Consider the following 16,378-nt stretch of genomic DNA (forward strand, 5'->3'; position numbering starts at 1 on the left):
GAGCCTGTCCCCTTATTGCTCCGAAGACCTGAAAGGCCCAGTGGCTGCCATGACTTGAAGTCAGCACATTAACGAATGTGCACAGGCTTCGTGCGTGGTTTTAGGGTTCACGTGACAGTCTCCAGCCATAGTCAATATCCTGCTCCATGCCCCAGGTGTTCAATGGGCGATGACCTGTAGTTTGAGAATTTTTCATTGGAGGGGTGTTTATAGTTTATGATTCTGTACCGCTTTGTTCAAATCTGGGCTTTAAGAATACTGTGACTTTTTTTTTTTCTCCCTCAACTAAAGCCTCAGTGAAGTGTTGATTATCTGATAATGTTGGTTTTTGTTAGCTGTGACTGAAGAAGATAATTCAGAGAAGTTTATAGGAAGTGCACTGGAGTAGGTGGGATTTTACACTGACTTCTCGTAAAAGATTGAGTTCACCTCTCTGAAATAGCTCCAGCAAAATAAGTGATTTTGATTGGCCAAAGTAATGAATGTCTTTCTTCACTGGAATTGCTTTTTCTAGTTTCTCAAAAACAGAAGAGAAATTTTAAGCACCTTAAATATTGTGAAAATATGCATCCTTTTAAGAGACCCCTCCTGTGGTCGCATAATGAGCCCGTTATTAAACCTGGTTTAGTACCTAATGGCAGAGGAATGCAGGGATTTGTAGGAACAGTTAATGGACTTAGTGGGTTAATCCTTTTCAGTACTTTAGAAACCTGTTGAACAAAAGAATGTTTGTACTAAGGAAGTCTGTAATCAGGCTGTTTTAGGTCTGTAGATATTTGCTGAGTAAATTCGAACCCGTTGCCATCAAGTCGATTCTAACTCATAGCAACCCTGAATGACAGAGTAGAGCTGCCCCACAGGGTCTCCAAGCCTGTATATCTTTACAGAAGCAGACTGCCACGTCTTTCTCCTGTGGAGCGACTGGTGGGTTTGAACCGCCGACCTTTCAGTTAGCAACCGAGTGCTTAACCACCGCACCAGCAAAGATCCTTTTTGCTAAGTAGGCACTATTAATGCTTTTCAATTTTAGATTACCATACACCCAATGTGTTGTTTTTATCAAGCATACAAGGTTACGTGGCAGGTGTAACGTATATCAGTTATCGAAATTAAATATTAAGCCATCATTTAAAAAGATTAACTTTTGTTTTGGCAAAATACTTCAAAAAATGAACCGGTCACGTAACCCACCTTCCTACAGGTGAGACCATTGCCGCTGAGTCGATTCTGACTCATTGCAACCCAATAGGACAGAGTAGAACTGCCCCGTCGGGTTTCTAAGGAGTGGCTGGTGGATTATGAGCTGCTGACCTTTTGGTTAGCAGCCAAGCTTTTAACCACTGCGCCACCAGGGCTCCGTACAGGTGAGGGGATTGTGCAGACAGAGCTGGAATCAGAAGCTGGGGGAATAGTTGGCTACTTAAATAACAGTGGAGAGGAGTCAACAAAGACCCCTTTGTGCCTTTAAGGCCAGAAATCCCATCGGCTTCTTTTTGTAGCACCAGAACAAAAGTAAGGGAACAAGAGGTCTCGTGAGCTGCCCCTTGATTTGAGTCCTTTGTCTTTATATTTTTTAGGCTCAATAAAAAGAGTTTGTCTGATATATTAAAGTTGAAAAGGTAACCTAAGATGGAGCAAAGTGAATACCTTTGACTTTAGCCACTACGGCTCAGTTTAGAAGGCTCTTCTCCAAGATGTCGTTTAATCCATAGTTTCTCTTAACAACTGAGAATATAAGTTTCCGCTGTTCAGCAGATACTTGTTTTTTGCCCATTTTTCTACTTGGCTGTTAATATATATATATATTTTTAATAAAACTCCTTACATTATTGAGGACACTAGGTTTCCATCATTACATATTAACACATTTCCACTTAGTGGTTTGCTTTTTTTCCCCTCAAACTTGAAAAGAACTGTAAGTTTATAATTTAAAAAGCATTTCCCCGCTTCTCTCCTTTCACCCACGAGTTCTTCTCTGCAGAGGTTGCCACTCTAACGTTTTGAACTGTGCTCAAGGTTTTTAACTCCATGTTTTAAGTATAATGCTTATTTTACCATTTCTGCTGGATTGAATAGCGTCCCCAAAAACTCATGTCCGGTTGGATCCTGTGAACGCTCTAGAAGTCCTTATTTGGAAATAGGGTCTTTTCAGAGGTAACCAAGTTAAGGAAGAGGTTGTACTGAGCTATGGTGGGCTCTGAATCCACTACGACTTACACAACCAAAAACCAAACCCGAGTGGATTTCAACGCATAGCGACCCCATAGGACACCGTAGAACTGCCCGTAAGGTTTCCAAGGAGCAGCTGGTGAATTTGAACTGCCGTCCTGTTGGTTAGCAGTCAAGCTCTCAACCTCTGCGCCACCAGGGCTCCATATGAGTTATAAGAAGAGAGAAGTTTGTACACAGAGGCTGGCACAAGTAAAACAGGCATGTGAAGGCAGAGGCAGAAATTGGAGTCCTGCGGCCACCAGAAGTTGGTAGACGGGAGAAGGATCCTCCCCTAGGAGGAGGGAGGCCCTACTAACAGCTTGTTTAAGGACTTGCTGCCTCCAGGAGTAAGTCGGTTGTTTTAAGCCACCCCGGTTGTGGGACTTTGTTACGGCAGCCCTAAGACAGCAATAACACGTCGTCGTACGGAGTAAGAATTCTGCAGTACTTTGCTGCAGGAGGAGAGGAGTAGATCAGCTTTCCAAGGAAGTTGGAGGTTAGGTCAAAAATAAACTTCCCACAGGATTAAATTTGTGTAGGAACTCATAAGCTTTATTTGCAGTTCATGAACGGGCGGGGAGGGGGGGCACCTGGTCTGGAGCCCTGGTGGTGCAGCAGTTAAGAGGTCGGCTGCTAACCAAGAGGTCAGCAGTTGGAATCCACCGGCCACTCCTTGGAAAGCCAGTGGGGCAGTTCTGCTCCATCCTATAGGGTCGCTATGAGGCAGATTCGACCCGACGGCGGTGGATTTGATTTTTTGTTTTATTTTGGTTTTGGTCGGGAAGTCAGGCAAGAGCTGCCAAGGACAAGCAGAAGAGACCAGGGCTGTATGGGCAGGATGCTGGAAAGTCGTGTTCTACTTTGCACACACAGGGCAGCTATCAGTCGGAATCAACTCAGTGGCAACTAACAACATCTCCTTTTTATTTTTGTCATCTAAATTTTAATTTCTTCAGGCCTTCTCTCCCTTGCTCTAACCCTAGTCTTATAGGAACGCACCCTTGCCCTTGTTTTCTCCTTGCTGGAGGGCTGACTGAGGACAGAGTGCATCTCTGTGCCCTGGCTGCACGCAGGGGGCCCTCTGGCTTTCTTTGCCGTGCCGCCTGAGGGCCCCATCTCCTAGTCTTGCTCCCTGTACCTCCTCTCTCCTGCCCCTTCCAAGCATGTACTTGCTTCTCAGTTATGAAAAGTTGGTTTTCCGGAAAAAGAGAACCTTGCCTCCAGTCCCTGCTGTGGGGTGAGGATCTGAGATCACTTACTAGGATGGCGTTAAGGTTATTTAGGATAGAAAGCCTGCCTGCTGCTTTTCACTTGGTGAATTCATTCTGTGTACTGTCTCTCTTGACGTTTAGGCATTAGATCTTTCTCAGCTGGGGTTTTTGAGAAAATTAAAGCTACAGTGCCCTAAGACATCCATTATATGACATAAATTAACTTTTCTCTGTATCTAGGATGGTACTAGCCTTATATCTTCCTGAGACAATTGAGAAGGCACTCACTCAAACCATTTTCTGTCTTTTGTGGTTCAGGTGAGGAACGTGAGTCAAGAGAGGCCTGTAATTATTACCATACTTTAAGATGATAGCTCAAGATATATAAATACATTTAAAACATACACATGGTACAAAATTTTAAATGTACAAAAGGGTATACAGTGGAAGTCTTCCTTCATTTCTATCTCCTAGCCACCAGTTCTTCTCTCCAGCTAACATTTTCTTGTTTTTCCCTCCAGAGATACAGTATACATAGGAAGATATATATCTACAATAGTCATTTTAAATTCAGATGATAGCATATTGTATATACTGTTTGGCACCTTTCTTTTTGGACTGAAGAGTTCATCTTGTTGATAATTTCACGTTAGCACCTGTGAATATTTGTCCTTCCACATTCTTAAACTGTAGAAAACAAACCTGTTGCCATCAAGTCGATTCCGACTCATAGCGATCCTATAGGACAGAGTAGAACTGCCCCGTGGAGTTTCCAAGGAGCGCCTGGTGAGTTGGAACTGTAGACCTTTTGGTTAGCAGCTGTAGCACTTAACTGCTGCGCCACCAGGGTTTCCTTTATACTGTAGAACTGTACCATATTCTGTTTAACAAAGTCCTCTGTTGATGGACATTTAGTTCCCAACTTTTGCTATTAAGCCAAAACTCGAACCCGTTGTCATCGAGTCATTTCCAACTCCTAGCAGCCTTATAGGACAGAGTAGAACTGCCCTGTAGGGTTTCCAGGGCTGTCATCTTTACGGAAGCAGACGGCCATACCTTTCTCCTGTTGAGCGGCTGGTGGGTTTGAACCACCAAACTTTCGGTTAGTGTTTAACCACTACCCCACCAGGGCTCCTCCACCTTTGCTACCACAAAGTGCTTTTTTTTTGTCCTTGGACTTGGCTGTACACGAGGACAGTTGCTTTGAATCAGGGATGTCTCCCATGAACGTGAATAATTTAGAGTTGACTGTAAAGTGATTAGGGTATTTAAAAGAAAAGATACAAATAAACATTGTGGAATAAATGATCAAGTAACCAAAGTTTAATTGTTGGTTGATCCCAAACATTTTTTCATGGTTTTAGGAACTGGTAAATATATTTTCTAACGTCAACAAATGTGTTTACAGTACTGTGTGCTTTAGAATAAGCATCCATACCCGTTATCGTTACTCGTTGGCTCTGTGGGTTGTACGTCACTTTGACTTGTAAATTCCCAGATGAGGAGCACTTCCACGGGAGACAGTGGGCGAGAGTGTTATCCTAAGAGCAAGTGATGTGATGCTTTAACTGTTTCCGAGCTTAATCTAAGCGGCCTTTGTAGAGATTACTGTCAGTGCCAACCTGGTAAATCAGAACCGTTAGTGTAAACAGATACAGAAGCCCATCAAGCCAGGCAGAGGCTTATGGTCAGTGCCCGTGCTACCTCAAGTCTAAATTTAGCTTTGAAAACGGTGAAGGACCCCCTGTGCTCCTGGCGTTTCAGTCTGGCTTTATATCCTGTAGTAAAATGACTAACGTTTTCCCGGCGTTTTAGATGGAGTTAAAAACACGGAAACACTATCAGGCCATCTGCCATCTGCCTTACTTTCACCAACCCTGATAGCACCAAGAGTTCTGGTGTATTTTGTTACCCATGTAAATTCAGTAAGAATGTAGGGCTACTCCTCTTTATATTTTCTCCTAAAAATGTTTGCAATGTCAAATAATGAATTTGTATGTCTGCCTGAAGTGTGTCTGTGTCATCTAAATAGTGTTTTTGGGTAAGGCAGTAATAACAGGCAGGGCTGCAGTAATTGCTTTGCCGAAAGAGGGATGGCCCTTTTCAGCTCAGCTCTGGCCCTGTTTATTCCTTTGTACTGAGAAGGCGCAGCCAGCCTTTCCCTTTCTCCTTCCAGCCTCAGTGTTTCTCATCTGTAAGACCGGGGAGTCAGACTACATTTCTTCTAAAGTCCTTTTCCGCTCAGTCAATCTATGATTTGGTGACTGTCCCCTCAGAATTTTCTCTGTAGCATAATAGCTCTCAAACCAAAACCAAACCCATTGCTGTTGAGTCGATTCCAGGCTCATGTCTTTGGTAAAAGGGCCTAGGATTTGTTTTCATAGCTTGACATAAATGCTGGAACTGGGTTATGAAAGTAATTTTGTCCAGAATTACAAGTTTCTCAATTACTTCAGACTATTTAATTAAAAAAAAAAAAAAACTCTTTTTTTTTTTTTATTAAAAGATGGTTATGAGTTTTAAAATCTACAGGAGTTAGAAAGAAAATCAAGCCATTCTCCCATACCTTAAGACAGCCTGGTCCTGGCTCTCGGCACTTTTTCCTGTGAGACACACAAGACTGAAGGTTTCCCGTGGAGGACACTCATGTGTGAGTGCCCATATTTTGGTGACATTCTCCTCTCTTTTGCTTAGAAGTAAAGTTCTATAACAATTTTGATTTCCACAGTCATCGGTAAGGTGATAGTAGCCAATGGCGATACCAGGGGAAGGCTTTGTGGAGAGTCTGTGATTTAGCTCCTCCCATAGTGGCATAGTGGTTAAAAGCTACGGCTGCTAACCAAAAGGTCAGCAGTTCGAATCTACCAGGAGCTCGTTGGGAACTGTGGGGGGTAGTTCTACTCTGTCCTATAGGGTTGCAATGAATCGGTATCCACTTGATGGCAATGGGTTTTTTTTAATAGTCCTCTCTCAGGAGCCCTGGTGGTGCAATGGTTAAGTGCTTGGCTGCTAACCAAAAGGTTGGTGGTTCAAACCCACCAGCCGCTCTCTGGGAGAAAAGACCTGATGATCTACTCCAATAAAAGTTACAGCCCAGAAAACCCTATTGGGCAGTTCTCCTCTGTCTTATAGGGTCTCTGAGTAGGAATCGACTCAGTGGCACACGGCAATAACAACAACAATCCTCTCTCACCAAGTTCTTCCCGAAAACTGTACAACGTTAGTGCTTTCTGTGCGAAAAAGCTTCCAGAGACATCTCTTAACCCTTCCCTGCATTCAGAATGCCAGCCTTAAGCCCCTTCTCCATAAAACTTCTGGAGTATGATAGGCCGTGACGTGGAGAACGAGGGGCCTCAGGATTTATGTAGCCAGCTCTGTCTTTATTCCCTTCTTTTCTTCCACAGAAGGAAACATTGGAGTGTCAGTAAATCTTTTGTAGCAAATCTCACATCTCACATCTAATGGAGATAAACCACGATACTGATGTCAAACTCCGGATCACTGTAAAATGATAAACAGTGTTTTCCTAATAAAAAATTGGGGTGCTTTGCCTATCAAAGATTTTTCTTTCTTCTAACCACTGAATCCGTGTACTTTTAAGAAGTATACAAATTAAAATATTAAGATTACATGGATCTTGACTGGACCGGGAAGTGTGTTATATGACGTGCTCCGAACTGGCCAGAAGCACTGTATTTGTGCTCTGTTTAAGCACCCTATCGTTAGTTTCTGTTTCTCAGATATTTTGGTATAATATTTTTCTTGTCACATCACACCATTGAATTGGCGCATTTCATTTGAGTTTCAGCAATCCCCTTTGGTTTTTTTTGCTCTGAAAAAGTTTGTGTTTCGGTCACCTATTTGGATCAAGAGTTCTGTGGAGTAGTGTGGGTGGCAGATAGTTACTGCTTTCTCACAGTAGATGAAGAATATAAGTGACCCTTCTGATTCGTGGTATTACATATGAAGTAGGAAAAATTTGAAATGAGACATTGTAGTGGTTTCACTTGAACAAATAAAACCCTTGAAGCTGGAATTTTATATTTAAGGAAAAGTAGGAGAAAATGCAGGTGACAGTGTATCTTGGTCTTTAAGTAACTTTGGGACATTTTACTCAAAATTTTAAAATTACAAATTGTGAGATAAAGTTTGAAGGATGGTGCGTTAAAGAATTTAACTTGGTTAGATAGCAGTCTTATTTCCTAACCTAAAGCGATGAAGGAAACCCTAGTGGCGTAGTGGTTAAGAGTTACGGCTGCTAACCAAAACGTTGGCAGTTCAAATCTACCCGGCGCTCCTTGGAAACCCGATGGGGTGGTTCTACTCTATCCTGTAGGGTTGCTGTGGGTCAGAATCGACTTGATGACAACGGGTTTGGTTGTTTTTTTTAAAGAGATGAAGTTTGGCACGTTCATTTTTTTTTGTTTGTTTTTAATTACCAGGCTTTCATATCCTTTGTGTTTTGTGCTCAGAGATGGGAATCTTAGAATCCTAGAACTGACCTGAACTGTAGGTGAGAAGGTCCTCAGTGCTCCCTCCCCTATGATTCACCTCCAGGTGCCACAGTCTCCCCTGGCCTCTGTCTCAGCTGTACTTGGTTTGTGTTAAACTTGCATGCGATCTCTCCAACAGATATAATTTTGATAGATTATGGATTATATTAATTTTCTTTCTTAGTATTTCATCAATTTTCTACATGGAGCATGAAGTACTTTTTTGCAACTGCCCACAACTGAGGCATCACTAAAAGGGAAAAATTTTTCCTTGTTGTTTTGTGCTGAAAGTTAATGTCTTTAGCCTGCTCCTTTGTTACCGCTCGGGGTTGTACAGTTAGCCTGCTCCTTTGTTACCGCTCGGGGTTGTACAGTTAGCCTGCTCCTTTGTTACCGCTCGGGGTTGTACAGTTAGCCTGCTCCTTTGTTACCGCTCGGGGTTGTACAGTTAGCCTGCTCCTTTGTTACCGCTCGGGGTTGTACAGTGCAGCGTATTTGTCTTCATTTTTCTGGCCGTCTTGGTCTCCCTGAATCTAATCCTAGCTTTAAAGAATTTTTTACCCCAGATCGTTCTTGTTGCCCACCGGGAGGCATTTGGGTTTGCCATTGCAGCGCCTTCCTTAAGGACCGTAGCCTGCGTGTGCTTTGCCTTCGGAAGATGGAAACTCTCCCAAACACTGTGACCAGCGCTTCCATTTAACACAGACTGTTTAATCCAACTCAGGAAAACCTTCATGTCCTTCTTAGCAAACCTGCTCACTGGGACCTCCTTTAGAATGGTTTTTTGTGAAGGATGACTTCTTGATTTAGAGAGCCGCACTTTCAGGCTGTGGGCCTTGCTAGAATTCTCTGGTGGCTACATTCACATTCTCTCCGAGGAGGCCTCACGTATAAATTTGGAAGATTTAAGGTGAAGCTGAGTTTTTGTTGACTACAGAAATGTGAACACGTGTCCAGTTAATGAGGTTTTTGGCTTTGAGTTAGTCTTCCCAGGTCGTTCAGCTGGCTGTGATTATTACAAGCTCCAGGAGGACAATACCTGCCCTGTGTATAGTAGGTACTCAGTCAGCATTGCCGAGGTCCTGCCATCTCCTCTCAGCTCCAGGCGATTCTTATTTGCCTTAAATTGTATATTAGTATTTTATCTCTCAGAACTCCTTACAGCTTTTGTCTGTGTGTGCACCATTATTTATTCATACAAATTGATGCTGCTCCAGCCTCTTCTTATCGCTCAGTTGCAAAGACAGAGAGTTTCATTTATTCTTTGATTTCTTGTGGACACTGACGAGGCCCTGTGTTACAGCAGTGAACTGGGAGATCCGACTGTTGGTGCTGATGGAAGTTCCAGCTCTCAGGTCACCTGGCAGGTATTTCCAGCCCTCTTAGTATGAATTGTGGAAACTCTGGTGGCTTAGTGGTTAAAGTGTGGTTGCTAACCAAAAGGTCGGCAGTTCAAATCCACCTGGCGCTCCTTGGAAACCCTGTGGGGCAGTTTTCCTCTGTTCTAGAGGGTTGCTATGATTTGGAATTGACTTGACAGCGAGGGGTTTTTGGTTTAGTATGAATTGCAGCGTTGGGATAGGTGTTGTATAGGGATACTGTTGCGTATCAGTCATGGCTTGTAATCGGTGGAGTTCAGGCAGGAGGGAGAGCGAGTTCATATGCTGAGCATGAACGCAGACCCCAGTGGGCAGAGTCACTTACAGATTCTCAGCCTGGTGGCGAGGAATGGGACAGCACTGTCATTGACAGGGATGGGGGAGGTTAAGGCAAGCTGTGAGAGGACAAGGAGAGGCTGTCCTTCTCAGGGTGCGGCGACTTGAGGGTAATGATTGCACATGTAAGTGAAGTGCCCAGTGGGCAGTTGGAGATTTGGGTCTGAGGTTTGTAAGAGGGCAGGATCTGTCGCAGGGTGTGACGCTCTTCCACATAAAAGTGAAGGGTTGAACTCAGAACAGAGAAGGAGCTATTTGTTCCTGCACGCACCCAGAAGATAAAGTCCATTTCTATAAGTGCGAATAAAATAGGAAAAAGGGAACTAGAGGGCAGGCAAAGGTGGGAAAGGAGAGGGAAGAGAGATGATGGAAGCTAATCATATGCTTCTATAAAAATACTAGGAGTCCTGGTGGCACAGTGGTTAAGCGCTTGGCTGTGAACTGATAGGTCAGCGGTTTGAACCCCCCAGCCACTCTGCGGGAGAAAGATGTGGCAGTCTGCTCCCTAAAGATTTCAGCCTTGGAAACCCCGTGGGGCCGTTCTCCTCTGTCCTATAGGGTCTCTTTGAGTCAGAATCGACTCGACGATAAACAGGTATTAAAACACCAGAGGTATTGGTGCGTGGAGTTTAGAGCTCACGTACTTAGCTCAGAGCAAGGTGCATGTGGTTTGTCTTTACGTTTTTGGAAAATAATATTTAAAAATTCTTTTTTTGGTGGTGCTTTTATTTACTATTTGTATTATGTTAAGTCAGAGATTCGCCTTTTAGATCTGTGGCTTTAGATGAGGACTAAGGGATGTGTGCTATAGGCCAGGGAGTGGTTACAGCAACACTCTCTTAACTTTGAATGCATTTATCTCGTGCATTTGATAACATTCATTGAGTGAATGTGTGTACCCAGATTTCGTTGTGGTCTGGTGGAGCTGAGGTTATAGGCTGTCTGCTTAGTCTTAACTGTAGTGTTCCTTTCTCTGTTTTTTGTTCCAAGACAGCCACGTTGCCCTTGACTTTCAACATCTCAGTTTATGGAAAGCTCAGGGAGCCTGAACTAATCATAATTGTCCTCACTAGAAGAGATCCAAATGAATTTCAGTATACTCAGTAGGGTTTAGAGGATTTGCATGGCTTACAGACTCAGAATTGACTGCTTTCCAGAAATACTGTAAACTGCCAAAGTGAAATTGTTGTGTAATTACATAAAGTCGATGTCATCTTCATAGTTTGTCCTTGTGTAAGTAATTGTGTACACATTCACTGCGTCACATGGTGAAAACACCTAGACCGTTGATCACATTGCCAAAGCAGATTCTTCCCGGACAGTTCTTTGCCAAATGTTTGTCCTGAGAGTCAGGAACAGACAGTGACCCTCAGAAAAGCTGTGAGGCTGCATGTAAGTCATGGAACCCATTGTTCCTTACCACCTAAATCTAGTGAAATAAAAGTTCATAAATTTAAATAGCTTTACAGTTCCTTAAACTAAAAGGGATTTAATGTCACACAGAACGACCCAGTTAACTCTTTGACTTTTTTTTTTTTAATAATTTTTATCGTGCTTTAAGTGAAAGTTCACGAATCAAGTCAGTCTGTCACATATAAGCTTATATACACCTTACTCCATACTCGCATTTACTCTCCCCCTAATGAGTCAGCCCGCTCCCTCCTTCCAGTCTCCCCTTTGTGACGGTTTTGCCAGTTTCTAACCCTCTCTACCCTCCCATCTCCCCTCCAGACAGGAGATGTCAACACAGTCTCAAGTGTCTTTGACTTTTTTTGATGAAAAGAGCACTCAGCATAATGGGAGGAAGATGCCTTTATTGAAGAACCGGCTGTGAAACTATGTTGTCAGAGTCTTCTGGGAACTTTTGGAGAGTTTGTGTGTGAGAAGGATAGTGAAAAATTATGAATGGAAGTTTTCTTAACATCCAGGAAGTCAGTTGGAGTAGATAAGGAAGCTGAGAGGTAACAGGAAATAAAAATACGGTCATCAGCATTGAGAAAGAATATTTGGTCGAGTGTGATACCTAATGTACTTCAATTCTGTTTGAAAACATTAAATGTTTACTTTGTGTGCTCTGGTAAAATAGGTACTTCAGAGAATTCATGGATTTTAAATACTATCGTTTTTTCCTCAGATCATCTTTGGAATAACGCAAATACTTTAAAAAGGTCTCTTTCATCTAGAACCCTTCAGTCTAGTGAAATTGGCCGATGTACATGATATGAGAGCAAGAGCTATACAGCATAGTCTGTGGGAAAGAGTGATGCTCTCAGGGAATGGATTTGTAAGCTGAGCCTTGGGGTCCTTGGAAGGGACACTGAAAGGTGTCTCTTCTCTTAAACGTTGCCAACCATCAGCGGTCCAGCTTGTTAATGAACATGTCTAACCATGGTGCCAGTTCTTGCCATCTTTGGACAGCTGAGTGTCAGAAAGCTCTTGAATACTGAACTGAAATCCATTTTCCTCTTCTTTCACCCATTTGTCTGTTTAAGCCTCTTGGAATCCTAATAAAATGCTTCTCTGTCTTCTTTGTGACAGCCCTTCAGTATGTGAAGGTAGCAGTCTGTCTCCTCTCAGTTAAATCAAGCTCTGGTTATTTCTTCTGTGACATTCATTGAAATTCCATCACCTTCTTAGTTATTTTCCACTCAGTAACTTCCAGTTTATAAATATCAATTTTAAATTGTTCGTTCAATTATTCCAGGCATGGCTTAACTAACGTACAGTGTAGCGAGACTGCATATTGGGATAGATGGATATGGCACAGAACACCCAAGTCTGAGCCCTGGCCAGCTGAACCCTACCTATAGGTCCCTGAGGGGTCTGCGCGAATGTGACACTCCTGACTAGTTCACACTTACTGGTTAATTAATCGGGGCTGGATCTCCTACTCATGACGGATGGCAGTGCAAGGGCTCCTTTGGCCTGGAGTCTGAGGAGTAAGCAGTGACCATCTTTCTCCTTTTCCCTACTTCTTCCCTGTGGTGTCAGGCCCTCGAAGAGCGGGGCCCAGAGCCTGCTGTATCACGGTAACTGGGTGAGAGGAGCGGGCAAACAGAGAGAAGGCCACGGAGAGATGGCCTCAAAAGCACACTGTGTAGAGAGAGGTTACCTCTTTGTCCCTCTGAGCTCCTTCCCATCCCACCCCCTAACCACCTTGTCCCCTTAGATGTCCGGTGTCGCTGGTGACTGTTCTGTAAGGTGCGTATCGTTACCCCTCTCCTGTGGGGGTGAAAGTGAGGGTGCAGGAGAAAAGCTGTATGCTGTGAATGCAGCCAGTGTCGTTTCAGGAAGTGGCAGTCCTTTTCCCAATTACAAAGGAATAAAAGTAAGGCTACCCCCACCCCCAGAAAATTCTGTTCATCGTTTGATCGACTCTGTCATCAAAGAGACCTGTATGTATGTATGCAGGTATATATACAAGTGTTTTTTATATGATAAGATGTAAAAACATACAATAAAGCAATATATAATGAAAATTATTATATGAAATGCTTTTACAACAATTTATATAATAAAATACATCATTTAAACAAGTAATCCACTTTTTTAAATTTCTGTATATGATGTAACTTACATAAAAAGAGATGCCAGTCAGTCTTTGGTTTACAGGTGGTGCTTACGGAGCCTGCAGAGTTTCTCCACCACAGAGGTTACCACTCACTCTTATAACCCCACGGTTTTTTTGTTTATTCTGCAGCTAAACCGTGTTTCACCCCCATTCCTTCTCCCCCCAAATATTACCCCTAATGAATTTCATCCGCTTAGGTTTGAAGAACCTGTTCCTGCAACCAACTGAGCTCCTTTTGTATGCCAGAGACACTGAATTAAAAAAAAAAAAATCTCAATAGGGCAGTTGGGTTTAAATTGAAAATCATGAGTTATATTAAGGCTAGTAATAGAATATATATAGAAAAAAATATATACATACGAATATATAACTAAAACTAATGTCATGTCCAATATTTTTTATTTATATTATTTATATTACTTATTATTTATATTCAAAGAACAAAGCAAAAAATGAGTAGGGTTGACATTTAGTGAACACAATTCTAGATGTTTTTTTCTATGCAGGTAGCAGGTAACATGAACGAAAATAGGTGTCGTAATTGCATCACAATATGCATGCTAATTTGGATCATACTATAAATGATATTTTTATTTAAAATTGCTTAATTTTTCTTGGAGAAAAAACTGAAACAGAACAAGGAATACTTTATATAAATGTTTATTCATCATAAGAGATACAGTTCTTTTAAAAGATACATCTGAGAATTAAGAAATAGATATGAAACACCAAGAGGACAGACAATAGTTGTTTAAAAAACAAAAAAAAACCCTGAAAAACTTCAAATTTTAGACAACATAATGTGATAGCCTGCTATGAAAGAGGTAGTTGCCAGTCTTAGCGTTCTGCCTTCTCTCCATCGTTTTCCTGATCTTGGTTGGGTCAAAATGTAACTCTCAGAATTTTTTTTTTTTTTAAAGTGTATCTGTTAAAGTTTTAATTAACTCATTAATGACAAGGCTGGTTTAAAGGGGAGGGTATGGAAATTGATACTTACATAGACTGGGAGGTGGGTGCAGAAGGCTGATGGGTGGGAAAGAAGGCTGAAATAAGATTGCGAAATTAGACATTGAAGTGGTTAATGTCCTACGGAACACTGGAACCATAAACTTTGGGGTTATCTTTTCTATAGTCAGAAGCAACTTCAATCTCTACTAGCCAAAAAAATCATTTGTATCCTACCGGTTTTCTACAAATTAACGTTCAGCTTTACAAATTATAACCATTAAGGCAGTATTCCCCCAGACTCTGAGGAGTCAGGTGGCGTTTTAGGTGCGATGGTTAGGCAGTGGTTCAGTATGGCTTGGAAGGTCACTCAATCTTCTAAAAAATTTTTTCATCAGGTATTTGTATTTATCGTATTTATATTATTTGTACTATTCAGCAGTAAAGTTCCACTTTTTAATATAATTTAATCTCATAAATAGATTTAATGCTCGTGGCTAGTTTTTATCGTAGTTTTTATCATTTCTGTATTTTTTTATTTTGATTCATTCATTTGCTGTATTTTATTTTATTTTTTTTCCTCAGTAAGAGTGTGTAAGTTTTTCTGTCATATATTTAAAAGTCTGCCTATTACCTTTATACTTGGATGGGTAAAACAGTCTCGAGCCCTGCTTTCTAATTATATTCTAGCATTGAATGTGGGAAGGTTAATGCCAGCCTGATGTTTTCTCCTTTTTAGGTGGTTGACTTTTTTTTTTTTCTTTCTGTTTTACCTTTGAAATTCAACAGTATAGTCAGGGAAACTTGAATCTCCATATCACTTGTCCTGTATCCATATTTTAACTAGTCTTCTGGTGAATGTCATCATATTATGGCACAACCTGTTTGAAATAAAATGCATTTATTGATTAGTCTGCTACTCAATGTGGGTATTTTGTTCAGTATGATTGATAGGCCACTAAGACTAAGACTCCAACACCTGAGGTCACTAGTGACTAGTGAGAAGAGATTAAATGCGTGCACACTGAGCGAGGTAAGAGGAAATCTGCGCCAATTTCTTCTCTAGACTTCAGTTTCATAAATTACTGGAATACAAAATTGCTAGCTATTTATTCATGACATCAGATTTCAGGATATTTTTCTTAACACCATATTAGGTACAAGGAGCAAGCTTTCGAGGCTGGAAGGAAGTGACGTCTCTGTTTAATAGGGATGACAAGCAGCATCTTCTTGAGAGGTGTAAATCCCCCAAGTCCAAAGGGTAAGTCATACGTGTTGAAAGAAAAGGATTGTTTCACGAGAGCTGTGAAATCACTCAGGAGGTGGAAAATGGTTGTTTTAACAGTGTAAATAAAATTTTACGTCAGGCTGCTTTTGGGTTACTTGGTAAATGAGTCAGTCTTCTTTTCTCTAGTTAAAAATACAAAAGATTAATTGGTAAAGTGTAAAAGAGTTTAGGAAATTAAATAGATATCAGCAGGCATACTGCTACTTTATTATAAGCAGTTTTGAAATTTTAAATAGTATTTTTAAATAATATGTTTAAAAATACAGACTCATTGGCTACCTAATGGTGTTACTCATGGCATAGTTACCCAGTGGTTTGAAGAGTTGTTTAATTAGTGACCCTAAAATTAATTGGTGACCCTAAAAGTAAAGAATTTACTTTTGTTGGAGGACAAATGGATACCTTGGCAGTGCTTTTCCACATTTACCAGGTGGGTATATGGCCCTTACTTGCTCTGGCTAGGTGCATATGACCAAACCCATGTTCTTTTCCTCTGGAAGACAGTGCAGGTCAGTACTTTCTGCTGTCACGATGACCTGTGACACACCAGCCCTTCTCAAGTCTGGCTGCATGTGAGAATCTCTGTATCCTGGCCCCATCTCAGACCAGCTAAACTAGAATCTTTAGGGGTAGGGCCTGGACACTGGTCTTCTAAAAATCATTTCCCAGGTGATTCTCCTTTGCAGTCAAGGCTAAGATCCACTGATCTAGATAATGATATCTCTGTAGTCATTTTCGTTATGGTTCACGACGATCTTCCTTAAATTAGACGGATGCCTTCCTTTCCTGTTTGTAGTGGTGTGCTGACTTTTAATTTTCGTTGAACAAATTACCTATCAGATGCTTGTTTGAGACCCGCTTGCTGTACGAGTAACCTTATTGAAAATCTGTTTTGGTAAATGGAGTTAATTCCCCTGCCCCCTTAGTCCTTCATCTGGACTCTC

General features: G+C 41.6%; 1 protein-coding gene across 2 annotated transcripts in view; it reads left to right on the forward strand.

Moving 5' to 3' along the window:
- TDRP (testis development related protein) overlaps window positions 1-16,378 on the forward strand; it is a 48,731-nt gene that overhangs the window by 24,952 nt on the left and 7,401 nt on the right. For both annotated transcript variants that reach the window (XM_064294981.1, XM_023550575.2), the window contains one exon: window positions 15,304-15,407. In XM_064294981.1, coding sequence (XP_064151051.1) covers window positions 15,304-15,407 — 104 coding nt within the window. The remainder of the gene's footprint in view (window positions 1-15,303; window positions 15,408-16,378) is intronic.

This window comes from Loxodonta africana, chromosome 12, assembly GCF_030014295.1.
Source record: "Loxodonta africana isolate mLoxAfr1 chromosome 12, mLoxAfr1.hap2, whole genome shotgun sequence".
NCBI lineage: Eukaryota > Metazoa > Chordata > Mammalia > Proboscidea > Elephantidae > Loxodonta > Loxodonta africana.